Raw genomic sequence first — 25,381 nt, 5'->3', positions numbered from 1 at the left:
CAAAGTAAAACACACACACAATGACCTATGAGGAACCAAAAATAATAATACTCAGGCAAAAAGGTAAACAAATACCAATCCACAAACAATGTTTGGTTGTGCTTCGATTAATTTCATAGACATCATGGAAAAACTGATTAAATAAATGAAAAGAGATTATTTGTAACTTAAAGCGTCAAAGCCACAAAGAGATGGAAGTCACTAATACAGCAGGGATTCAGACTTGTTTCACAGAACAGGAAAGAAAGTTGCTGTGGGAGAAAAGAAGGGACAAACACTTTGTTATCGGGGTTCACATATCCTGTTAAAAGGGAAAAAATATTTCATGTGAGATACCTGTCAGGAAATGCTGTTCCTAAAATGCACACAAAGCCTGTTATAAAAGTTAAATCTCATTGGGGGGAGGACTATTCAAGAGTGGAACTCACAGTGGGAGCGTTTTGATATTTACCTGTGAAAAGAATTTGGCATGTTAAGATTTGGAACCTGGAAGACTCTTGACTTTTGATGGGCTAGTTTTTTTTTGGGGGGGGGGTTGGTTTTTTGTTTTTGTTTTTGTTTTTAATCCTTTTGTCTTACGAAGCCCCTGGAGGAAAGGACACATTAAGGGTGATTTCCCTCAGTGGCTCCAAGTTTTACATAAGGAAATTTGGATAAATTTCCCCCTTCAGCCCAAGCTCCTCTCACTCCCTACAGTTCCCCCTTCTTTGCTGATCTAGCCTCTGTGCATGTGCAGAGTTCATGTCTCTTTTATACTATTGAAAATGTTGAAACCTTTGGCTAAATTACCATTTGAATAAAGGGAATGAAGGGTAAGGAGTAGATTTTAAAAATAGGGTTAGATTTTAAAACAAAAAAGAGAAACTCAGCAATTTAAGTATTCACAAAAGCTAGCAATTGCAGCCCAAGCAAAAGGGATTGCTTCCTTTATGTACAGGAAAGGGCTAATATCCCTCTGGCAATTCGCGGAACAATGCCACGCCCTTATATATGGGAAAAAATGGCCAGAGAGTCAGAATTTATAGGATTTTTTTTTTTTTTTTTTTAATAGTAGAGAAAATGATAAACACTGTAATCACTCAAATGCTTGAAATTACCAGTTCTGCTTCAAAACATCACGGATTTTTTACCTCTCACCTTTTTTAAAGAAAAACAAAGAGCAAAGTTGGGCTGAATTTCAACTCATCACATGCTTGCAGACACATGGCCCTCCACACAGCCACAAATTGGGAGAGCGGAAAGGGACCCTTGGGTCATCTAGTCCAACCCTAAATACAGTGTTCATAGCAAGATTTCAAAGCAAGATTTGCAGTACCAAAAGGACATATACATTTAAGTACAGATTTTTAACTGGGAAAGGAAACATCTATGCTCGTATCATGTACTAAGGAAGAGAAAAAGAAAAGTAGCCAACTTTACACAGAGCCGTTTTAGCAGATCTTGAGATAGTTTGAGTGAGTTTGCTTCCTTCAAGTTCCTAGAGAAATTATCTTTAAAGGAAGATTGAAGTGAACATTTTTCCTAAGAGGGAGAGGATCTCTTATAAAACATAGTTAAAACAGCCATAGATTTGATTTAAAAGGAATACAAAAGTGAGTTTTTCCTGAACTTGCATAGGAATAGTAAGCCTAATCTATGCCCCCCCCCTTGCAGTTTCCTTTAAAGGAAGCTTACTTGGGAGTAAATTTACCTAGCACAGAAGTAAGAAGGAGAAGTGGGGGGGAAAACATGAAAGAGACAGAATGAAACAAGGGGGGCATTTTCTAAGAAAAGAGGCCAGGAAGTCTTATAGAGACTGATATCAGGACTGGACTCAGATAGACAATTTTGCTGGCTATGGAAGCCTCTACATTTAAAACCAATTTTTAATACCAATTTTTTCTTAGAAAGAACACATTTTCATAGGCAGATGCTTAATGAAATACATACACTGCATTTTAGCTTGAGAGAGCAGTTGGCTCTACTAGGCTTTTGCAGCAGAAACATTAGTTTTTTCACAGCACATTTCAAAATACTGGAAAGAAATACTGGAACACGGATATAAACTCATAAACTCAAACGTTGCAACATAACATTATCTACCATCAACTTAAAATCATACTCCTCACTCAAGCTACTCGGAGGAAGACTCCTTGGAGCCTCTCTCAAAGAACAAACATTTGCACACTTCATTCTAATGATTTTTATTTATTTATTTATTTTTGGTCCTGTTTAAGATTGATGAGGCCCAACATGGCTTCCTTAGATTTAAAATTTCGAAGCATGCTTGTAATTTAAAACTATGTGCATTTAAGAACAGTCTGTGGATGCCGGAGCCAATGTAAACACAAACCCTTTAAATATTTCCAAATCTTTGAGTACATCTCTTATCTTTTTTTTTCCTTTTTTTTTTTTTTTTTTTTTTTTTGAGAAACTAAGATCTCAAATGCATGGGCTCCCAGGCTGGGCTATTATATCTACTGCCTTCTGAGCACCATTAAATTTACGGTTTCATGTTCTAGCTTTAGGTTCTAGTTTAACAACCCAAATTTGATGTGTTCAGCTCTCCCTAAGGGTTCAAACCCTGATTTTGTTAAAGGATCCCTGGGGTGGCCACTGTGCCCTGGGTTCCAGGTGGTGGGCCTAAGCCACCCACTAAAAGTTACAATGGTCTCGTACTTTGTACTTGGAAAGACCATTTTGCCCCTTTATTTTTTTTATTTTTTTTTTCCCAATTGGAGATGACAAGCTGGAGGGGCATATTAGAATCCTCTCTGGGGCAAAAAGGCTTCAAGGAAGCTTTGTTGCCAGGAGGAGTCCAGTTAGGGTGTTTAGTGAGCTCCCATTCTCTCATATGTTGTTATTAGGCTTTTTTCTTCTTTTTTTTCGTTAATGAAGTACGCTAAAGACAGAAAGAGTGGACGCACACACACAAGGGAAGAGGGGCAATGGGAAAGAAAGGGGGGACAGATAAAAGATCCTTTCAGTACTCAAAGTACCCTTGACTAACACAATTCCTACTTATCTATAAACCACGAATTAATTTCTGGAAATCTCAAACCTGAACCTGAAACTCAAACCACGGGTCTCTCTCTGCCCGGAAACTCAAACCACGGGTCCCTCTGCCCGGAAACTCAAACCACGGGTCTCTCTGCCCGGAATTCCTTACCTCAGCGCTGTTTACAAGACAATTTCCCCCTCTACCCTCCACGACAGCCTCCTGCCTAGCCTTTGAGACTAAGTTCGGAACCCCTACTGGACGCTTCCGCAGTGCAATGCCAGATTAAGGCCCGAGAAAATGAAGGTTTGGAAAGGAAACAAACAACCTTGCGTTCTCACGTACCCGGGTCATCCCTAGCAAAGGTTGCCAGGCAGGAGGGGCAGCTTTGTTTGCATAATTAGAGGAGAGAGAGAGAGAGAGAGAGAGAGAGAGAGTGCTTTGAAGGATGCCTCTGGACGACTCCGAGAGAGGGACATCAGAGAAAAACAGTAAAGAGCCACGCTTTCCCGGACTCAATTCCAAGACGGAAAACGGGGGAGAAAAGGGATAGAGAGATTAAGACGTTCCTGGACGACCCCGAGAGGGAACATCGGAAAACAGTAAAAGTACCACAATTTCCCCGGACACGTTCCGCGTAAGAAATTGGGGGGAGAGAAAGGGAAAGGTTTTGACGTTCCTGGACGACCCCGAGAGGGAACGTCAGACAGTAAAGTTCCGCGACCTCCCTGGCCACTATCCGAAAGGGGAGAATCGGGGGAGAAAAGGGGAGTTTAAGACGTTCCTGGACGACCCCGGGAGGGAACGTCAGAAATGAAAGAAGGAAAGTCTGGCTGTCGTGGGGACGCTGCTTCTCCACCCCCCTCCCAATGTATTTACTTCAAACCATACTCACGTTTGAAGATGTCCCCCGCGGATCCCGGGATCCTTTTCTTTTTAGCCGGCTTGACCTTGCCTTTGCTCCCCCTGGTTGGGCTTTTGGTGACGATTGATTACCGCCCGCAAAGAGGAGGCAGGGAGAGGAAGAAGGATCCCTGGGCTAAGGTTGCCCAGTGGCGCCCGATCCCCTCTATCTCCCCTCTCACCTTTGCAGGAGAACCAAGTGTCCCTGAGCATGGTCGCCAAACTGTTACCGGAAAAATCCGAGGGCTCCCTTGGACAAAACAAAGACACCAACCAGGATAACTTGGAGCAAAACAGCAGCCTGTAGGCTTGGCCTTTATTGAACTGTTGCAACAGGGTATTCCCCTCACGTGCAGGAGAGAGGAAAGACCCAGAAGAATAGTGTGCAAAGTCTTATAAAAACTTTTGAAATTCCCCTCCTCTAGGTCTAGCCCACCCCCAGAAACATCATGCATACATTACAGAAAGGAGGGGTTGAGGGAGGAGTTGGTGGTAACTTGAGTGTCTTGTCACCTGGCTGGTTCCTCCTTTCCCCCCTCCCCATGAATCACTTCCAGGAACTTCCAGGAGACAAAGGGGAGTTTGCAGTTTCCTGCCCCCTGAGGGAAGATCTGATCAGTGTCCTTTGTTTCAGTCCATGTTGAATCCACTCCCATATGCAAGTTCTTTGTGATCTTGATTGTCTTCTGTCTGGGATCATCAGGGTTGGTATGGGCAGGGCTCCTGTGTATGTGCTGAGACAGTGAAGGGATTATGGCTGACCAGGACTAAGTCACCCTCCTTTGTTAGTTCTTGTCATATGGAGTAAAAATAAAATGAAACAGTGCAAATCCGATGTATGATTGATTTTCTATTTTTCTATGAATTTATAACAGAAATGTGGCGTGTGTGTGTGTGTGTGTGTGTGTGTGAAGTTTATACAAACAGAATGATTGGGGTGGGGGGGTTCCTGCAACAGCCGTTCCTCATAAGGCATCGTTTCCAGGCCTTTGACCATTTTGGTTGCCCTCCTCTGGACACGTTCCAGTTTGTCAGTGTCCTTCTGGAACTGTGGTGCCCAGAACTGGACACAGAACTCTAGGTGAGGTCTGACCAGAGCAGAATACAGTGGCACTATTACTTCCCTTGATCTAGATGCTATACTCCTATTCATGCAGCCCAAAATTGCATTGGCTTTTTTAGCTGCCGCGTCACACTGTTGGCTCATGTCAAGTTTGTGGTCAACCAAGACTCCTAGATCCTTTTCACATGTACTGCTCTCAAGCCAGGTGTCACCCATCTTGTATTTGTGCCTCTCATTTTTTTTGCCCAAGTGCAATACTTTACATTTCTCCCTATTAAAATTCATCTTGTTTGTTTTGGCCCAGTTCTCTAATCTGTCAAGGTCGTTTTGAAGTGTGATCCTGTCCTCTGGGGTGTTAGCCACCCCTCCCAGTTTGGTGTCATCTGCAAATTTGATCAGGATGCCCTTGAGTCCATCATCCAAGTCGTTGATAAAGATGTTGAATAAGACCGGGCCCAAGACAGAATCCTGTGGCACCCCACTAGTCACTCTTCTCCAGGATGAAGAGGAACCATTGATGAGCACCCTTTGGGTGCGGTCAGTCAGCCAGTTACAAATCCACTGAGTGGTAGCATAGTCAAGACCGCATTTTACCAGCTTCTTTACAAGAATATCATGGGGCACCTTGTCAAATGCCTTGCTGAAATCAAGGTAGGCTACATCCACTGCGTTCCCTTCGTTTACCAGGCTTGTAATTCTGTCAAAAAACTAGATCAGGTTCGTCTGACGTGACTTATTTTTCAGAAATCCATGCTGACTATTGGTGATCACAGCATTCCTTTCTAGGTCTCACAGACTGTTTGCTTAATGATCTGCTCCAGAATCTTCCCTGGTATGGATGTCAGACTGACTGGGCAGTAATTATTTGGCTCCTCTCTTTTCCCCTTTTTGAAAATAGGGACAACATTTGCCCTCCTCCAGTCTGCCAGGACTTTGCCTGTTCTCCAGGAATTCTCAAAGATGACTGCCAGTGGTTCTGAGATCACATCTGCCAGTTCTTTTAATACTCTTGGATGCAGTTCATCTGGCCCTGGAGACTTGAATACATCTAAACTAGCCAAGTATTCTTGTACTATCTCCTTAGTTATTCTGGGCTGTGTTTCCTCTGCTGAATCATTTGCTCCAAATTCTTCAGGTCGGGCATTGTTTTCTCTTTCGGAGAAGACTGAGGCAAAGAAGGCATTGAGGAGTTCAGCCCTTTCTGTGTCCCCTGTTTGCATTTCACCATCTTCTCCTCTGAGTGACCCCACGGTTTCTTTGTTCTTCCTTTTGCTACGAACATACCCATAAAAGCCTTTTTTGTTGCTTTTAACCTCTCTAGCAAGCCTGAGTTCATTCTGTGCTTTAGCTTTTCTGACTTTGTGTCTACACGTGCTGGCTATTTGTTTGAATTCCTCTTTGGTGGTTTCCCCCTTTTCCATTTTTTGTACACATCCTTTTTTAATCTTAACTCAGTTAAAAGTTCTTTAGATAGCCACCCTGCCATCTTTAGGCACCTTCCATGTTTCCGTCTCATTGGTATTGCCTGAAGTTGTGCTTTTACTATCTCCCTCTTAACAAACTCCCAGCCATCATGAACTCCCTTTCCTTTTAGTATTACTGTCCATGGGATCTCACCCAGCACTTCCCTAAGTTTTATGAAGTTGGCTTTCTTAAAGTCAAGATATTGAGTCCTAGTATGCTTGGCTGCTCCTTTCTGCTGTATAGTAAACTTCAGAAGAGCATGATCACTCGCGTCTAATGATTCTTCCACTTCTACCCCACTAACCAGGTCATCAACATTGGTTAGGACCAGATCTAAAATGGCTGTTCCTCTTGTTGCTTCTCCCACTTTCTGGACAAAGAAGTTGTCTGCAAGGCCAGTGAGGAATCTGTTTGACCTTATGCTCTTGGCTGATTTTGACATCCAACAAATATCCGGGTAATTGAAGTCCCCTATTACTACTCTCTCCCTTCCTTTTGCATGCTTGGCCATCTGTTCCAGGAAGGCCTCATCTATGTCCTCCGTTTGGCTTGGGGATCTATAGTAAACTCCCACAATGAGGTCACTGTTATTCTTCTCTCCATTAATTTTGACCCAAATGCTCTCACTTTGGCTTTGAGGTTCTAAATCTTGGATCTCTTCACAGGTATACACATCCCTGACATATAACGCCACTCCTCCTCCTTTCTTGTCTGGTCTGTTTCTCTGAAATAGATGGTATCCCTCCATTATTACATTCCAGTCGTGGGACTTGTCCCACCAGGTTTCAGTGATGCCTATTATGTCATATTTAGTTTGCTGTAGCAAGAGCTCAAGCTCATCTTGTTTATTTCCCATGCTTTGCGCATTAGTGTACAGACATTGAAGTCCATGAATAATTCCCCCGTGTCTCTTATTTAAGGATTTTTTCCTCCCACCACTAGGTCTGCGTGCTGTTTGCTCCGTTTGGTCTATGACATTTGGATTATCATCTTCATCAATTGATAGACTCCTACCTTCAGGAGCACTGTCTCCCTCCCCCACATTAGTCAGTTTAAAGCCCTCCTGATGAGGTTTCTGAGATCCTCTCAGGCCTTTATTATTCATTTGGGGGTCTCCTTTTCCTAGGAGATCTCTCCCCTCCTGACTGGAAGGAGACCCTGGTTTATCCATTTTCCCACAGCTCCTCCCTCTCCTGCCTCAGACTCAGCCCTCCAGATTATTGTATTTTTCGCTCTATAAGACACACCGGACCACAAGACACACCTAGTTTTCGGAGGAGGAAAACAAGAAAAAAATTATTCTGAATCTCTGAAGCCAGAACAGCAAGAGGGATCGCTGCGCAGCAAAAGCAGCAATCCCTCTTGCTGTTCTGGCTTCTGGGATAGCTGCACATCCTGCATTCGCTCCATAAGAGGCACACACATTTCCCCTTACTTTTTAGGAGGGGAAAAGTGAGTCTTATAGAGCAAAAAATATGGTAAATCCTGCCTCCATACTCTCCCCAGACCCTCCACTGGGTCTTCTTCCTATCTAAGCTGTGAGACTCCTTCTTCTGGCTAGAGAGATTCTTCCCTCAGACAGAGCCTCTCCGAATAATAATAATTACTATTGTTATAAAAGAATAATAAAATCCGCACCTCCCCTCTCAGATCAGGCCCTGTCCAACTCTTTCCCTCCGAAAGGGCTCCTCGGATTTTCCCTCCAAAAGGACTGGCAGCCAATCAGAGACAGAGACAGAGAGAGAGAGAGAGAGAGAGAGAGAGAGAGAGAGGCTCCCGCCCCCTGGTGGAACCTCGGAGGCACTGCACCCCCACACTCCACTCTGGCTCCACTTTCCCTCACAGGCCATTTCCTAACATCACTACAGGGGGTCTCCTTTCCCTAGCAGACCTCTCCCCTCCTGACTGGAAGGAGACCCTGGTTTAGTCCGTCTTCCCACAGCTCCTCCCTCTCCTGCCTCCTCAGACTCAGCCCTCCAGATTAATTCCTGCCTCCATATTCTCCCCAGACCCTCCACTGGGTCCTCTTCCTCTCTAAGTTGTGAGACTCCTTCTTCTGGCTAGAAAGATTCTCCCCAGATCAGAGGCAGTTCTCCCTCAGAAAAGAGCCTCTCTGAATAATAATAATAATAATAATAATAATAATAATAATAAACAGTAATAAAATCCCCACCTCCCCTCTCAAATCAGGCTCTGTCAAACTCTCTCCCTCCTCGGATTTTCCCTCCAAAAGGGCTGGCAGCCAATCAGAGAGAGAGAGGCTCCCGCCCTCTGCTGGAACCTCGGAGGCACTGCACCCCCACACTCTGCTCTGGCTCTGAGGGAAAATACCTCATGGGATGAAGCAAAAGGAGAAAACTAGGAAGAAGAAAGGATACAGATAAACTGACCGAGTCTTCTCTTGTCATTTGTATTTCACAATTAGTTTACAGGAATATCTGCAACATATGGTTCATTATTAGAGGTCAGCGCCTGAGATTGAGGCAAATGCTCAAAACTACAGATTCCAAACACCCCTCACCCCCGTTTCTAGAAGGTCTGTGTGTAACTTGAGGCTTTTCCCCCATGCTTGAGGCTTTATGTTATTATTATTTTTATTATTGTTTGTTGGTATTTTCACTACTATTACCACTGTTCCGGAGCAGATTGCAACCATTTTAAAATATGGGTGAGGATGCCCTCTCTTCGGCCACCCTCAACCAAGACTCTCAAGGGGGTGAAACTACCAAGAGGGCCCCCCTGCCAAATTTCACAGCCAAGAGGGTCTGTAGGGAAGAAGGTGGTTCTTGACATATTGGGGGGGCTAAGTGAACCCCTCCCAAAGGCAGCCCTGTTTAGGGCAGTTTTTAATGTTTAATGCTGTATTGTGTTTTTAATATTTGGTTGGGAGCCTCCCAGAGGGGCTGGGGAAACCCAGCCAGATGGGTGGGGTGTAAATAATAAATTCCTATTATTATATTATACTCCTGTGAGCACTTTGAATTGGACCTGAAAATGAAGGGACCACCAATGCAGCTGTTTTAAAACAGGAATTAAATGTGTTCTCAGGGGTTGTAATGGGAGGGATTCAATGAGATGGGGTAGACCCATGGATGCTCCTTGGAGAAAAAGGGAGGAAATAAATGCCCTTCATAAAGAAAGGGAGCCCAGCCAACAATCTGGAGCAGATTCTGAACCATCCTCAAGATGGTTCCACTCAGAGGGCATCGCGATGATCCTATCTGATCCACAGCAGAGAGTACCCTGGCCATGTCATCTCTGCTCCAAGGGGACAGGGCTGGGCAACCTGGCTGGAGCTGGAAAGGGGCACTTACAAATAGAGAATTTATTTACAATCATAGGAGGAATGTGAGCCCTTCTCACTTGTTTATAGTGCTATCCTTTGGCCCTCAGACCTAAGAAAAGGGGATTCCACCCCAGCAGTTTGTCTTGAGAACTTTGCACATTCCAAGTGGCTAGAAAATGAGACAGAAGCAGGAAGGAAATGGTCACTGAACTGTGGGAGGGAGGGAGGGAGGGAGGGAGGGAGAGCAGCTCTTGAGGATCCCAGGGTGGGTGGGTTGGTTGGTTGGTTGGCATCCATTTGTCTCAGGAGACAATGGGAGAGTGTGCCTTTGGGGTGAGGTCAAACTGTTGGAAGGTTGCAGCGGCTGCAGAGGCTCTAGCCTATTGTCAAAATTACACTTGTACAAATGACTCACTTGTCAATCACAGTTCTGTCTTCTTTCATTGACTGAAAACACTGAAAGGCAGGAGCAACTAGGCTGATTCATTTGACAGACCTTCCCAATGTTTCCTGCACATTTTGCATAGTAACGTCTAGTAGGGCTTCTCCTTTTCCTTTTTTGAAAAAGAAAGTTCAGAGTCTGGGTTGTGTTGCAGTCCAGCCCTGGTTCCTAATAATATTCCGGGAATCATTTTCTTTTCCTGGCTGTGTATCAATTTCATAACAGAACAATGTATTTGCTTTGTAGGATTTGCAAAGGCCTCTACTTAGGAAAGACAGAACTTGGCAGTAGAACCAAGAGCTTTCTTCCGATCTCTTGGGGGATTCCACAGAGCCCAGATGGATGAGTCAGAGTCTGCTGGCCCTGAAGCAGGAAGAGGCCATGCCACCCAAACTGGGAGCAGTGGGGGATTCTGGGAAAGCTCCATGCAGAAGATCCTGGGTGAGGAGGACATTGTCCGCTCTGATGTGCAGAGCCAGCAGTTCAGGCACTTCTGCTACCAGGAAGCCAAAGGACCTCGAGAGGTTTGCAGCCGACTCCACCACCTTGACCATCAGTGGCTGAAGCCAGAAAGGCACACGAAAGCTGAGATGCTGGACCTGGTGATCTTGGAGCAGTTCCTGGCTGTCCTTCCACCAGAGATGGAGAGCTGGGTGAGGGAATGTGGAGCGGAGAGCAGTTCCCAGGCGGTGGCCCTGGCCGAAGGATTCCTCCTGAGTCAGGCAGAGGAGAGGAAGCAGGCAGAGAGAAAGCAGGTGAGAGCGACTTTCCTCTGGATAATCCGAAGGGGCTCTGAACATGAGAGAGAGTATCCCAAAATTCTCTCTTAATCCCCCAATCTTATTTGGAAAGCCTCCAAGGAATGAGATCGGATACCCCTAAAGCTTTTGCCTCTCCCAGTCCTTTTCTAATGTTTCTCTCCATTCTCTGCTTCCAATCCTTTTTGCCCTTTCAGGGAAAGATTATCTTTGCAGAAACGTGCCTGGATTCCTATGAGGCAGAGAAGACTCCATTGGACACCAAAGAGAGACCACTGGGTAAGGAGGAAGGAGGGTTTTTTCCCCATTTGGTCACACATTCTGTAGATTTTGCCACTAATCTGTGGGGAGGACACTAGGGGCCAAGAGCCCAAAGTGGGGACATGTATTTTTACCTAGCTAAGATACAAATGTCAAAATGCACTCAGTAGGTGAGACTTTTTTACAGGCCCCCCTGTAGTTAGAGATGCACTGCTTCACCTCTAAGAGAAGCATGTGAAAATGGCCTGGCACTTACCTTTGTCTCTCACAGGTGACAGAATGATGCTGGCAAGAGATGCTTATCCATCTTTGCATGAAGGCAGACATGCAGCAGCCATGGAACCAGATCAGGTAGGGAGAATGAAGGATTGTGGGGCAAAGAGTCCCTAATGAATCTCTCTCCTCCTTCTCTTGGCTGTAAAGGCCATTGCAGGAGCCTTATGTTCTGAGAATGGTGAATAATCACCTCTCGTTGACTAGCCTCCTGAATGCTGCTAATACAGTGGTACCTCTGGTTACGTACTTAATTCGTTCTGGAGGTCCGTTCTTAACCTGAAACTGTTCTTAACCTGAAGCACCACTTTAGCTAATGGGGCCTCCTGCTGCCGCCGCACCGCCGGAGCACGATTTCTGTTCTTATCCTGAAGCACTATTTCTGGGTTAGCGGAGTCTTTAACCTGAAGCGTATGTAATACGAGGTACCACTGTATTATTTATCAGTAGTTGCAGTTTTATTTACAGATTTAACATTTAATGCTAAAATAGGCTTCTAAATAGTTGACAAATCATAAAAACAGTGGCCAGAATTCACCTTTCCCCTCATTCCCCTCCCCGTGACCCGCAGTACCCCCTGAAGTTGACTTTAATGCATTGTGAAGGTTCTCCCCACCTCCAGAACAGTAGATTGGGAGAGCAAAGAGAGGATCCTTCCATCTGGGAAACTGGAATCGATGAGCAGAGAGAATTACCGTATTTTTCGCTCTATAACACACACCTGACCATAACACGCACATAGTTTTTAGAGGAGGAAAACAAGAAAAAAAAATCTGAAAGAAATAGTGGATGTATCATTTTTGTACTTCATGCTGTGGCCACAGACATGTGATTTGACGGTGAGCTTGGGGTAGCCCAATGCAAAAATCCTGAGAATCCATGTGGATCTGCGCATTGTAACCACGTTTTTGCACCATTGCAGCCCCAGGCAACAGTGGGTGCGTGATGTTTTTTGTCAGGGAACTGCCATCGGAGCGCAGGGTGGTGGAGAGGCTCTCGGACGCTGGGGAGGGAACCAGCAGGGAAAGAGGGAGATTTTCCGCTGAGGAAGAAGGGAAGGAGTCGGAGTCGGAGGGAAGGCGCAGGGACGCTTTCAGCGAGACCAGTGGAAGAGAGCTCGGGACCTCCCCTGGGGACGCCCACTGCGCAGAAAGCTGTCGCGCAGGGAATCTAGGCGGAGACTTTCTGTCAAGGAGCTCTTATGTTGGAAGAAGTTCAGGAAACGCCCACTGATGGATTCTGCCAGTGATTAAGGCAGCCACGAAGTAAGGGCTGTCCGGTCAGGGAAAGTTTTAGCCAACTACTCAGCTTGGAGCGGTTTTGGCGCTTACGCACAAGCAACCTCTAATCCCTTTACAGCAATCTGTCAGTCACCAACGTTGTTTGTGCGGAGGAGGCATTATGAGCAACACAGAAGGAGCCGGAGGCGGAGCCGGAGCCGGAGGCGGAGCCAGGGGAGTACCAACTCTGGAGGAGAGAAACACAGATTTGGAGCAACAGCTGGCTCTCCTAGCGGCGCGGCTCGATGAGAGGCGGGCTCAGGATGCGCAGGGGAAACCCACCCCCATCTCAAGGAAGGTACCGGGACTGGTGCATAAGTTTGGGGGCTATCCGAGGAACCACCAGGCTTTTAAGACAGAGGTGCAGTATGCACTGGATCTGCAATATGATGACTTTGTGGACGAGGGGGCGAGAGTTGCCTTTGTGGTCGGACACCTGGAGGCTGGAGCCAGAGAGCGGGTTAGACCACTGATGGCATCTGATAATGATGCCCTAAAAGACTTGAGGAAGTTATTTGCAGCCATGGATCTGATGCTTTCCAGCCAGATTGAGCAGAGCGTGGTACGCAGGCAGTTGATGGCGTGCAAACAAGGGAACCAATCAGTCAGAGAGTACTGGTCGCGATTTGCCATGCTCATAGATCAACTTGGTTGGGATTTGACTGCGGAACCGATTCAGATGTTATTTGAGGAAGGCCTGGCCCCCGCAGTAAAAGATGAACTTTCCCGCTGCCCCGCCCGCAGTCGATGGATCAGCTGACCAAGGCTGCGCTTGCCATCGGAGCGAGGCAGGAAGCGCGGGCTCTGGAGAAGCGGGAAGGCAGAGGAGAGCGTTGGAATGACTTCCGCATTCCTGAAATACCAGAGCAACCTTTCCCGCCAGTGGAGCCAATGGAGATCGGAGGCGCGGGCGCAGGGTTTCAAACGCTGGAGAAGTTCGAAAGAAGGAGGGCAAAACAACCAAGAAGTGTTTCCTCTGCCAACAGCCAGGGCATTTTGCCAGGGTCCGCCCTCAAAGGAAAGCATGGCACGGAATGGTGGGGGCGGCCGGGAGTGAGGAGGAGGGGCTTAAGGAGCAGGGAAAAGCCAACGCTTGGCTGCCGTTAGGGCCCAGCAGCCAGGCGAACAACCAGTAAATGTGCCCAAGCCAGAGCCCCCCCGAGCAGCCATTGCCATAGAAGTGGTGCTAGAGCTCCCTAACGGCCACCCACTCAAGATAAAGGCACTGTTGGACTCAGGCAGTTCTTGCAATTTTTTAAGCAAGGAATTTGCGTTAGAGCACCAGCTGCAGACTCTGCCACTAGGGAGTCCCTTACAAGTCACGACGATCGATGGGAGGGAACTCCTGGGGGGGGGGAGGTAACACACCAGACGCCCCCCATGAGAATGAGGATTGCCAGGCACACTGAAATTATTGCCTTTCATGTAGCCACTGTGGCAGGACCGCCAATTATACTGGGAATGAGCTGGCTGGCGCTACATGATCCGTTAGTTGGATGGCACCAGCGGACGGTCTCATTCGGGTCAGCTCACTGCTTGGAACACTGCCATGGGGGGGAAACCCCGAGGATGGCAATAGCCAGAGTGGCAGGGATGGCGGTGGGAGAGAAGGGGCAGGTACCACCGCAGTACGCTGACTTGCAAAATGTCCAGTGAGAAAGAAGCGGATAGACTGCCCCCTCATAGACCCTTTGACTGCCAAATCAACCTACTCCCAGGAGCCCAGCTGCCAGTGGGCAAACTGTACGCCATGTCGGACAGGGAGATGCAGGAGTTGAGGGAATTTATAGACAAGAACCTGAAAAGAGGGTTCATAAGGGAATCAAGGGCGGTGGGGGGCAGTCCAGTGTTCTTTGTGGACAAGAAGGACACTAATAAACCCAGGCTGGTAGTGGACTTCCGGGCCGTTAATTCGGTGTCGGAACCAGTGACCTTCCCCATGCCCAGGATTGATGACATTTTGACCAGGGTGAGGAAGGGAAAGATTTTCACCAAGCTGGGCCTAAGAGGGGCGTACAATCTGATCAGGATGAGGGAGGGAGATGAATGGAAAACCACCATGTTCACCCCTCTGGGGGCCTTCGAGTATCTCGTTATGCCCTTTGGACTCCAAGCGGGTTCAGCGTGTTTCCAATCTTTCATGCATCACGTTCTGGGGCCCTTGCTGTACAAGAACTGCGTGGCCTTTTAGATGATGTGTTGATTTATTCGGAGGACAAGGAGCAACATGTCAGAGATGTCCGGGAAGTGCTCAAGAGGCTACAGGAGACCAGCTGTGGGTCAAACTGGAGAAGTGCCAGTTCCACACCCGAGAGGTCGAGTTCCTGGGGTACCGATTGTCAGACAAAGGCCTAGCTATGGATCCAGGCAAGGTACAAGCGGTACTGTAATGGAAGACACCCAAGACCAGAAGGACGTGCAGAGGTTCCTGGGGTTTGGGAACTTCTATCGGAAGTTCATCAAGAACTTTGCCCACTTAACGGCACCCATCACAGATTGCCTCAGTAGCAAGAAGAAGTTCGTCTGGACGGAGGAAGCGCAGCAATCTTTTGAAAGGCTAAAGAAGGCGTTCGCTTCAGAAGAGCAGCTCTTGCACGTGGATCTGCAGAAGCCAATGAGGCTGGAGACCGACGCATCGGACAGAGCGGTGGGGGCTGTACTGCTCCAGCCGGGGGGAGGAAACCAGTCCGGTTGGAGACCGTGTGCCTTTTTCTCCCGGAAGTTGAACAAGTCGGAGCAGAACTACACGGTGTATGACCGGGAGCTGCTGGCTATCTACGAAGCGTTTCGACGCTGGAGACATTTGCTGATAGGGGCGCAGCACAAGATCCAGGTGTGCACGGACCATAAGAACCTGGAATACTGGAGAACGGCGAGGGTACTCAATCAGAGACAGGTGCGGTGGGCTCAGGAGTTTTCCAAATTCCATTTTGAGATTCGTTACGTACCGGGGGAAAAAAACGTCAGAGCAGACGCCCTCTCCCGGAAGCCAGAGTACCTGGAAGGAGAGGGAGCGCCGGAAGAATGACATGTGATACCCGAGGACCGATGGGTGTGGGGGGGAGTGTTGGTAGGGCGACGGGAGCTTGCAGAGGGGACGCCAGACGACAAGTACGCCCAAAGCAAGATCAGGGAACTCAGGAGGGCAGGAGGAAACCCGGGGGGTTTTGAGGAAAAGGATGGGGCACTGTATTACAGGGGGGCATTGTATATACCAGGGGGGGACTTGAGGAGTAGAGTACTCAAACAACTGCACGACAGCCCCACGACGGGACATTTTGGGCAACACAAAACCATGTTGTTAGTCACCAGGCAGTTCTGGTGGCCAAAGGTGAGGGAAGATGTACGAGAATATATAAGGGGGTGCGACCGCTGCCAGAGAGCCAAAGGGGAGAGGGCAGCACCCGCGGGGTTACTGGAACCATTACCCACACCAGAAAGACCATGGGAGGCAGTGTCCATAGATTTTATGACCGATTTGCCCAAGTCAAGGGGCAAGACGGCCGTCATGGTAGTAGTCGACTTGTTAACTAAGATGTGCCATTTCATCGCTTGCTCACATGCGGTGACGGCGGAGAAAACCGCCAAGCTGTTTGTGGAACACGTTTTCAGGCTGCATGGCGCCCCCTTGAGGGTTTTATCAGACCGAGGGAAACAATTCACTTCCAGGTTCTGGAGGAAGCTCATGAGCCTCCTTCACATAGAGGTCAATTTCTCGACGGCCAGGCACCCGGAGACCAACGGGCAGGCAGAAAGAGCGAACAGTATACTCCAACAATACTTACGGTGCTACGTCAGCAAGAGGGAGAATGACTGGGTAGAGAAATTGGCTTTGGCTGAATTTGCCTACAATGTGTCCACAGGAATGAGCCTGTTCATGGCCAATTATGGCTGTCACCCCAGAGCATTCCCAGGGGAAGGGGAGGAGAGATGGAGTGTGCCCGCAGCTGAACAGTTTGTGGAAGAGATGGAAGCCCTGCACCAACAGCTTAAGATGAACTTGGAGAGGGCTAAGGAAGTGTACAAGAGGCAGGCAGATAGGAGCAGGAGGGAAAGAGAGACCATAAGGGTGGGGGACCGGGTGTGGTTGTTAACCCAAGAGTTACCGTTCAAGGGAGGTTGCAAGAAATTAAGGCCTAAGCGACTGGGACCCTTCAAGGTAACAGCAGGTGAACCCGGTGGCCTTTAGGCTCAAACTGCCTGACAACATGAAACTACACCCGGTATTCCATAGGTCATTACTCTCACCATACCGGGCAGGGAGGGAATTTCAGGGACGAGAAGGAGAGGTTCCCATACACCCACAGGTAGAGGAGAGGGAGCGCAGCAGTCATGTAGCGGAGATACTAGATTCAAGGTGGAAGGGAAGACAGGTGGAGTATCTAGTGGCTTGGGAGGGGGAGCCTGAATCAGAAAATGCATGGGTGCCAGCGGAAACCATCGAGGATGAGTTTCTCCTGGAAGAGTTTCACCGCAGGTTCCAAGGAGGCCCAGACCCTTAGCAAGATACTGGGAGGAGCAATTTGGCACCACAGACGATGAAGAGGAGTTTGTGCGCTTTCCAGCGTCTGGGCAGGAGGGAGGAGAAGTGTCTGAAGGGGTGGAATCGGATTGGGAAGATTCTTCAGTGGGAAGAGGTAGTAGCAGGTGGAGAGCAGTGTTCGAGTCATCAGAAGATGGGGAAGGTTCCTTCAGGGGGTTCCCAGCAACACCGGCCGAAGAAAGGGGACGGACCGGGGGTGAGGGGGGTCCTGGCGGGGAGGTGGATGTCAGGGAACTGCCATCGGAGCACAGGGTGGTGGAGAGGCTCTCGGACGCTGGGGAGGGAACCAGCAGGGAAAGAGGAGATCTTCCGCTGAGGAAGAAGGGAAGGAGGAGGGAAGGCGCAGGGACGCTTCCAGCGAGACCAGTGGAGAGAGCTCGGGACCTCCCCTGGGGACGCCCACTCTGCGCAGAAAGCTGTCGCGCAGGGAATCCAGGCGGAGACTTTCTGTCAAGGAGCTCTTATGTTGGAAGAAGTTCAGGAAACGCCCACTAACGGATTCTGCCAGTGATTAAGGCAGCCACGAAGTAAGGGCTGTCCGGTCAGGGAAAGTTTTAGCCAACTACTCAGCTTGGAGCGGTTTTGGCGCTTACGCACAAGCAACCCCTAATCCCTTTACATTTTTGGTGCAGGCTGTAGCCATGGACATGCTATGTGATCTGATGGTGAATTTGGGGTGACCCAATGCAAAGATCCTGAGGATCAATGTGGATCCGTGCTTTATTACCACGTTTTAAGTGGGGAGGGAATGAAAAACTCAAGGGACAAGGAGCATGAGAGGGGTGTGCGGAGAAGCAGCTGGCTAACAATGCAGGAGAGGGGTTTAACGGGAGGGAGGAAAGGAAGGCAAAAGTTCCCCCCTCCCAAGCCAGCCTCCCCCCCCCTCCAACCTGCATGTTTTGCGGCTGCCTGCGAGTCCCTAGAATGCTGGACGCAGCAGCACCGGAGCACGGAGAGGAGGGTGTGGTGGCTGTCGGCTGCGCTCCTAGCCGACGGAACCTCAGCCAGGTGGGCTGGAGCCTGCGCGCAGTGTGACTAGGAAGGAATTAGAAGGAAGGACGCGATCCTTTCCTTTCCCCTCTGCTTGCCAGGAGGGCAGGGGATTTCCCTGCTCTTTGTTGCGTTTGAGCAAACATAGCAACCGAAAACAGAAGCGGGTGGGCAGTAAGACCCTGAGGCAGAATGCAGGAAAGCAGCAGCCTTGCTTCTGCAGCCTTCCCTCCTCCGTGCGATCTGATTATTGCCTGATTTTTGCCCCTGCACTCAGGCCTGTCAGCTCCAGGGACCACACATTCGCTCAATAACACGCACAGACATTTCCCCTTACTTTGTAGGAGAAAAAATGTGCGCATTATAGAGAGAAAAATACGGTATTTGAAGATCACTATGTGGCATTCCATCCATTCCCCCAAAAGCTTAATACCAGTCATTAAAATACACACAAAAATACAGTTTTGTTAAAACATAAAAATATGCATCCATAATAAAAATGTACAACAAAACAATTACATTAAAACGAAACAGCAATGAACAGGCAGAAAACAACAGAGCAATGTGTAGTAGATAATCTGTATGTTGTCTAAGAAGGGGACCTTTCCCTTTTTATTTTAGGGTCTGGTGTGCTTTGAAGATGTAGCTGTTCATTTCACAGATGAGGAATGGGAGCTGCTGGATCCTGACCAAAGAGCTCTGTATAAGGAAGTAATGGAGGAGAATCGTGGGATCATGGAGTCTCTTGGTAAGGCTGCCTTTTGGATTACAATATCTCTTTTGGAATTCTTTTTGAAATTCAGTCCCTGAGGCTGTGATCCGTTTCTTTTTTGTTGCAGATGGTGATGAATCAGAAAGGAAGAATGAGGGAGACCAGATCTACACAATGGAGAAGCGGTATCAATATTTGGAGCGTATAGAAAGCTTCAGAAGAATTCATACAGGGGAGAAACCCTATCACTGCTTGGAATGTGGAAAGAGCTTCAGTCGGAAGGATCATCTCACTCTTCATCAAAGAATTCATACAGGGGAGAAACCATATCAGTGCTTGGAATGTGGAAAGAGCTTCATCCGGAAGATAAGTCTCACAGGCCATCAAAGAACTCACAGCAAGGAGAATCCCTATAAGTGCATGAAATGTGGAAAGAGCTTCAGTCAGAAACATCATTTCACTCTTCATCAAAGAATTCATACTGGAGAGAAACCATATCAGTGTTTGGAATGTGGAAGGAGCTTCACCCGGGAGGACAGTCTGACTTCCCATCAAAGAATTCATACAGGGGAGAAATTATATCAGTGCTTGGAATGTGGAAAGAGGTTCAGTCAGAGTGCCCATCTCACAACCCATCAAAGAATTCATACAGGGGAGAAACCATATCAGTGTTCGGAATGTGGAAAGACGTTCAGTCATAGGTTCCATCTCACATCCCATCAAGCAACTCATACAGCGGAAAAGGCATTTCAGTGTTTTGAATGTGGAAGCAGCTTCACCCGGAAGGGAAGTCTGACTTCCCATCAAAGAATTCATACAGGGGAAAAACCGTATAAGTGCTTGCAATGTGGAAGAAGCTTCAATAGGAAGAATAATCTGGCTTTACATCAAAGAACTCATACAGGGGAGAAACCATATCAGTGTTTGGAATGTGGAAAGAGCTTCACCCGGAAGGAAAGTCTGACTTACCATCAAAGAATTCATACAGGGGGAAAACCGTATAAGTGCTTGCAATGTGGAAGAAGCTTCAGTTGGAAGATGAGTCTGACTTTACATCAAAGAACTCATACAGGGGAGAAACCATATCAGTGCTTGCAATGTGGAAAAAGCTTTAGTCACAAGGGAAGTCTCACTTCCCATGAAAGAAGTCACAACGAGAAGAAAGCATATCAGTGCATGGAATGTGGGAAGAGCTTTAGCTGGAAGGATTGTCTGACTTCACATCAAAGAATCCATACAGGGGAGAAGCCCTTTGAGTGCTTGGAATGTGGGAAGAGCTTCACTCATAGAGCAGGTCTCATGCGGCATCAAAGAATCCATACAGGGGAGAAGCCCTTTGAGTGCTTGGAATGTGGGAAGAGCTTCACTCATAGAGCACGTCTCATGCGGCATCAAAAAATCCATACAGGGGAGAAGCCCTTTGAGTGCTTGGAATGTGGGAAGAGCTTCACTTATAGAGCAGGTCTCATGCGGCATCAAAGAATCCATACAGGGGAGAAGCCCTTTGAGTGCTTGGAATGTGGGAAGAGCTTCACTCATAGAGCAGGTCTCATGTCCCATCAAAGAATCCATACAGGGGAGAAGCCCTTTGAGTGCTTGGAATGTGGGAAGAGCTTCACTTATAGAGCAGGTCTCATGCAGCATCAAAGAATCCATACAGGGGAGAAGCCCTTTGAGTGCTTGGAATGTGGGAAGAGATTCAGTCAGAGAATTGGTCTCATGTCCCATCAAAGAATCCATACAGGTGAGAAGCCATTTCAGTGCTTGGAATGTGGAAAGAGCTTCACTGATAGAGCAGGTCTCATGCGGCATCAAAGAACTCACAGCAAGGACAAACCATATCAGTGCATGGAATGTGGAAAGAGCTTCGCTTGGAAGGAAAGTCTCACTCCCCATCAAAGAATTCATACAGGGGAGAAACCATATCAGTGCTTGGAATGTGGAAAGAGCTTTGCTTGGAAGGAAAGTCTCACTCCCCATCAAAGAATTCATACAGGGGAGAAACCATATCAGTGCATGGATTGTGGAAAGAGCTTCGCTTGGAAGGAAAGTCTCACTCCCCATCAAAGAATTCATACAGGGGAGAAACCGTATGAGTGCTTTGAATGTAAAAAAAGGTTCAGTCAGAGTGCCCAGCTCTCCGTCCATCAAAGAATTCACACAGGGGACAAATGATACCAGTGCTCAGAATGTGGAAAGAGCTTCATTCGAAGTGCCCATCTCACTTCCCAGCAAAGAATTCATACAGCGTACCAGTCTTCCAGAATTGGAAGACTGGGGAAATATCATCAAAGGAACTGAAGGAGGTGAGGACAGCTGACCCCACCTAGGCCCGAAGTCACCCCCCCCCCAATAATCACCCCAGGCCTCAAAACTGTCCAAAATTCCTTTTGTCTTCTAAAAAAAAATCCAAAACAGCTTTTCTCTGCTCTTCTCTGCTTTTCTCACAAGATGCATAGGAAAAATGTTATTCTTTTATCGGTACGAGAAGGCTTCAAAAAGCTAATGAATAGGCTCTGTCATTGCCAAGAATACTCAAGCCTGAGAACTGACCTTTATCTCATTCAGTTGCAACATCTTTGAACATGCTGAACCGCTCTCATTGCCCTTTCCTGGGAAGGGTGCCAAGAGTCCAAAATAGTCCCGAGACAGGAACTTTCTGTTCATGCTAAGGAGACACATGGGGCAGAAACTTTTCAGAAGGAGGAGAAAGGGGAGGGAACTGGAACGGAAATATATACTCTGTGCAAATGGCTGTGAACTCGTGCTTGTTTGTGAACTATCACACTTGCTCCTTCTACCAGTTCGTGGATGGTTGAAATAAAGCTTTTTATTCGAAACTATTCCTTGAGTGTCTGTTGACTCCCATTTTCCCTTTCCAGGGCGCAATATTTTTTCCCACCCGAGGGCAAAGCCTCGTAAGGCTACAGAACAATGGCAAGAGAAGCTGATGAACTATGCAGAGTTGGCTAACAGATAAACTGTCGGGGAAAAGACAATAGTGACTTTGAAAAAGAATGGGAACCTTTTACATCATATCTGCAGAAACAACAACAAAAAGAGTCATTGGCAGGATTTAAATAAACATTTGCAATTTTCTTTACAAAAATAGGAAACTTAATATGACAATATAGAAGTAAATATAAACAGCAGAATGTAATATAAGATGTAATAAACTAGTGATGGAAGTTGGGGGAAGTCCGCAGGGAAGGGGAAAATTGAAATCTGAATGTAATGTAATGATTATAGACATTGTTAAAAAATAAAAATCTAAAATAAATGATTAAAAAAATAGAATTCATGCAGCGGAGAAGCCATATAAGAGCTTCAGTTGGAAGAGAAGTCTCACTTCACATGAATGAACTCACAGGGAGGAGACACCATATAAGTGCTTGGAATGTGGGAAGAGCTTTGCCCAGAAGACAAGTCTCACAGCCCATGGAAGAATTCCCACAGGGGACAAAGCCTAACGGTGCTCAGAGTGTGGACGGAGCTTTGGTCAGAGAGCCCAACTCACTTCCCATCAAAGGATGCCTATCAGGAGAGGCATAGAAACAGAGAATTGTAGAGTTGGAAGAGACTACCAGGGCCGTGGCAGTGCTGGAGTGTCTGCTGAAGCATGCCTGACAAATAGTCGTTCAACCTCTGGTGATGAACTTGCAAGGAAGGAGAGGTCACCATCAGAATTTTCTTCCTGATGTGTAGCCATTTGGATCCTACCCTCTGGAGCAGCAGAAAACAAGCTTGCTCCATCTTCCATGTGACCCTTGATCATCTTGGTCACCCTCCTCTGTGCATGTTCTAGCTTGTCAATATCCTTCTTAAATTGTGGTGCCCAAAACTGGACACAGAACTCTGATAGAGTCTAACCAACTTGGGATACAGCATGACTATTTCTTCCCTCAATCCAGACACTACACTTTGGTTGTTGCAGCCTAGAATAGGATCAGCTTTGTATGCTGCTGCACTGCACTGCTGAAGAGGAGAAGGGAGAGTGGAAAAATGAACAGCCTTTGAGTGGTAGATGGGTGTTCTATCCAAGGGAAACTGACCACCGCACCAGCCGGAGAACTTCCTTAGTGCTCAGGTCCCCAGCTGTCAGGAAGGGAAGGCAGGATCAGCACCAGGGAGAGGATCGGAGGAGTGTGCTTCAAGGCCACAGCTAGAAAGCCAGCAGCAGAGGGAGAACGTACATGTTGTCTTTTGTGAAAACAACTCAAGTAAGAGCCTCACTATTTTGGAATCTCAACTCTCATGGATAGTAATGGGGTTACCAATTCTCCTACTCGGGCTCAAGCAACTAAGTTTATGGAGGATTTTTTCCAAGAGCTTTGGACACTTTGGGAAGGACTCTAGCAAATTCATCAGGTAATAGCCAGACAAGGGTGACCAGACCGGCTTTATAAAAGCGAGACAAACTGCAGATAATATTAGATTAGTGGTGGATTTGGTAGATCAAAATAAAGATAAAGACCAGTTTGTAATTATATCACTAGATGCTGAAAAGGCTTTTGACAAAATCTGTAAACAGTACATGGAAGTAGCTTTACTTAAATTTGAATTTCCTTTGGTTATCTTAAAAGGGATTAAAGTAATCTATGAAGCACCTGGTAATCTCTCTGCCACCTTTCCTCAGGCCTGAGGAACCAAATAAGGATGTCCTAGCTCGCCATCGCTTTTCAGTATCTGCTTAGAACGCTTGGCTTTCACCATGAGACAACACTGAGGTTCACAGAGTAGTTCACAATACATTTGAATATAAACTAGTTTTATTGTTTATTTCAAATGATAGATGCTTTTGGTAAAACATCAGGTTATTCTATTCTATTATTCTGTTAATTGGTCCAATCAGAATTGATGCCAGTAGGCCAAAATCTGATTGCACATTCCTTCAAGGAATATCAATTCCAGATTTGTTCCAAATCTCTACAATATCTAGGCAGCTTAATACCAAGCAGCTTAATACCAAGAGATAAAAAAAATAAGTCACACTTAATATAAATAAAATAATAAAAGAGATTTCTTCATATATTGATATACAGAAGTCATTGAACCTTACACTTTGGAGAAGGTGGAATGCTCTCAAAATGAATATAATTCCCAGATTAATTTATATTTTGAGAGGACTTGCAGTTTCTATATCTCATGTTTTCAAATGATAAACTCCCTGTTTGGGAAATGCCTTTATATTTATCTACTTTATACTTATCTACTTTATACATATCTACTGTCATGTATTAAATACTGGAAACTCATTGTTGGTCTTAATTTTCCGACGTGGGTGACCTTAGAATATGCACATACAGCCCCTTGGGTGGGCTGGAGAATACAGTCATACCTCGGGTTAAATGGGCTTCAGGTTGATCGCTTTTGGGTTTCGCCATTCGCGCATGTGCAGACGGTCAAAATGACGTCACGTGCATGCACGGAAGTGGCGAATCGCGACCTGCACATGCGCAGATGCAGGTTGCGTTCGCTTCTGGATGCGAACGGGGCTCCGGAACGGATCCTGTTCATGTCCAGAGGTACCACTGTATGTAATGCTGTATTGTTTTTAACACTGATTGGGAGCCACCCAGAGTGGCTGGGGAAACTCAGCCAGATGGGCGGGGTATAAATAATAAATTATTATTATTATTATTATTATAGGAGCAAAATGTTTGAAATCCCAGATGACTCTAGTAACAACTAAGTCAGTTAGAAAGATATGGAACATATTGTGTCTAATAAAAATAAAGTTGATCTATACTCGCATGCCAAACTTGCCTTCTGGGAGAAACCCTATATTAAAAATTGCTAAAAAGATGGAAAAAATTACTGTACTATGGAAAAATTTAATGGAAACAGGTGTATTGACTCTGGACCAAGTGATAGAAACTAGAAAGCCAGGGAATACTTTTTACACCTACCTACTAACAATAAAGGGACGTGGGTGCCGCTGTGGGTTAAACCACAGAGCCTAGGACTTGCCGATCAGAAAGTCGGTGGTTCGAATCCCTGCGATGGGGTGAGCTCCCGTTGCTCGGTCTGCCAACCTAGCAGTTCGAAAGCATGTCAAAGTGCAAGTAGATAAATAGGTACCACTCCAGCGGGAAGGTAAACGGCGTTTCCATGCACTGCTCTGGTTTCCCAGAAGCAGCTTAGTCCTGCTGGCCACATGACCTGGATGCTGTACGCCGGCTCCCTTGGCCAATAAAGCAAGTCAAGTCAAGTTTTATTGCGGCAAAAGCCAGCGACACAGAACACCACAAGATCAAACAAAAGGAAATCAACAACAGCATCAAGAAAAGAAAAAAAATTACACAAGGGAACTTCGCAGTGTGCCATTCAACAAAAGAGATTTACGCTTCCTGATTGCTAAAGTGCAAAATTTGGCCACCTCATATGACACTGAGCTTGAGGAATCTTCCAGAAGGTATTTTCGTAGAA

At 46.7% G+C, this 25,381-nt stretch overlaps 2 protein-coding genes across 6 annotated transcripts in view; one reads left to right on the top strand and one right to left on the bottom strand.

Moving 5' to 3' along the window:
* Positions 1-25,381, bottom strand: part of LOC307199270 (uncharacterized protein) — a 178,964-nt gene that overhangs the window by 64,533 nt on the left and 89,050 nt on the right. The window lies entirely within an intron of this gene.
* The window catches only part of LOC307227193 (uncharacterized protein), a 112,764-nt gene that overhangs the window by 25,376 nt on the left and 62,007 nt on the right, over positions 1-25,381 (top strand). For 2 of the 4 annotated variants that reach the window (XM_079996436.1, XM_079996437.1), the window contains exon 2: positions 10,382-10,890. The exons of 1 other annotated variant lie outside the window; for it this stretch is intronic. In XM_079996436.1, the coding sequence (XP_079852562.1) occupies positions 10,474-10,890 (417 nt within the window). In that variant the 5' untranslated portion in view covers positions 10,382-10,473. Of the gene's footprint in view, positions 1-8,625; positions 8,872-10,381; positions 10,891-25,381 lie in introns of those variants that run through there. One more of the 4 variants, XM_079996438.1, reaches the window with a different exon arrangement.

The sequence above is a fragment of the Podarcis cretensis genome, assembly GCF_951804945.1.
Source record: "Podarcis cretensis genome assembly, chromosome: 12".
Classification (NCBI taxonomy): Eukaryota; Metazoa; Chordata; class Lepidosauria; order Squamata; family Lacertidae; genus Podarcis; species Podarcis cretensis.
This window is presented reverse-complemented; position numbering and strand designations above follow the sequence as displayed.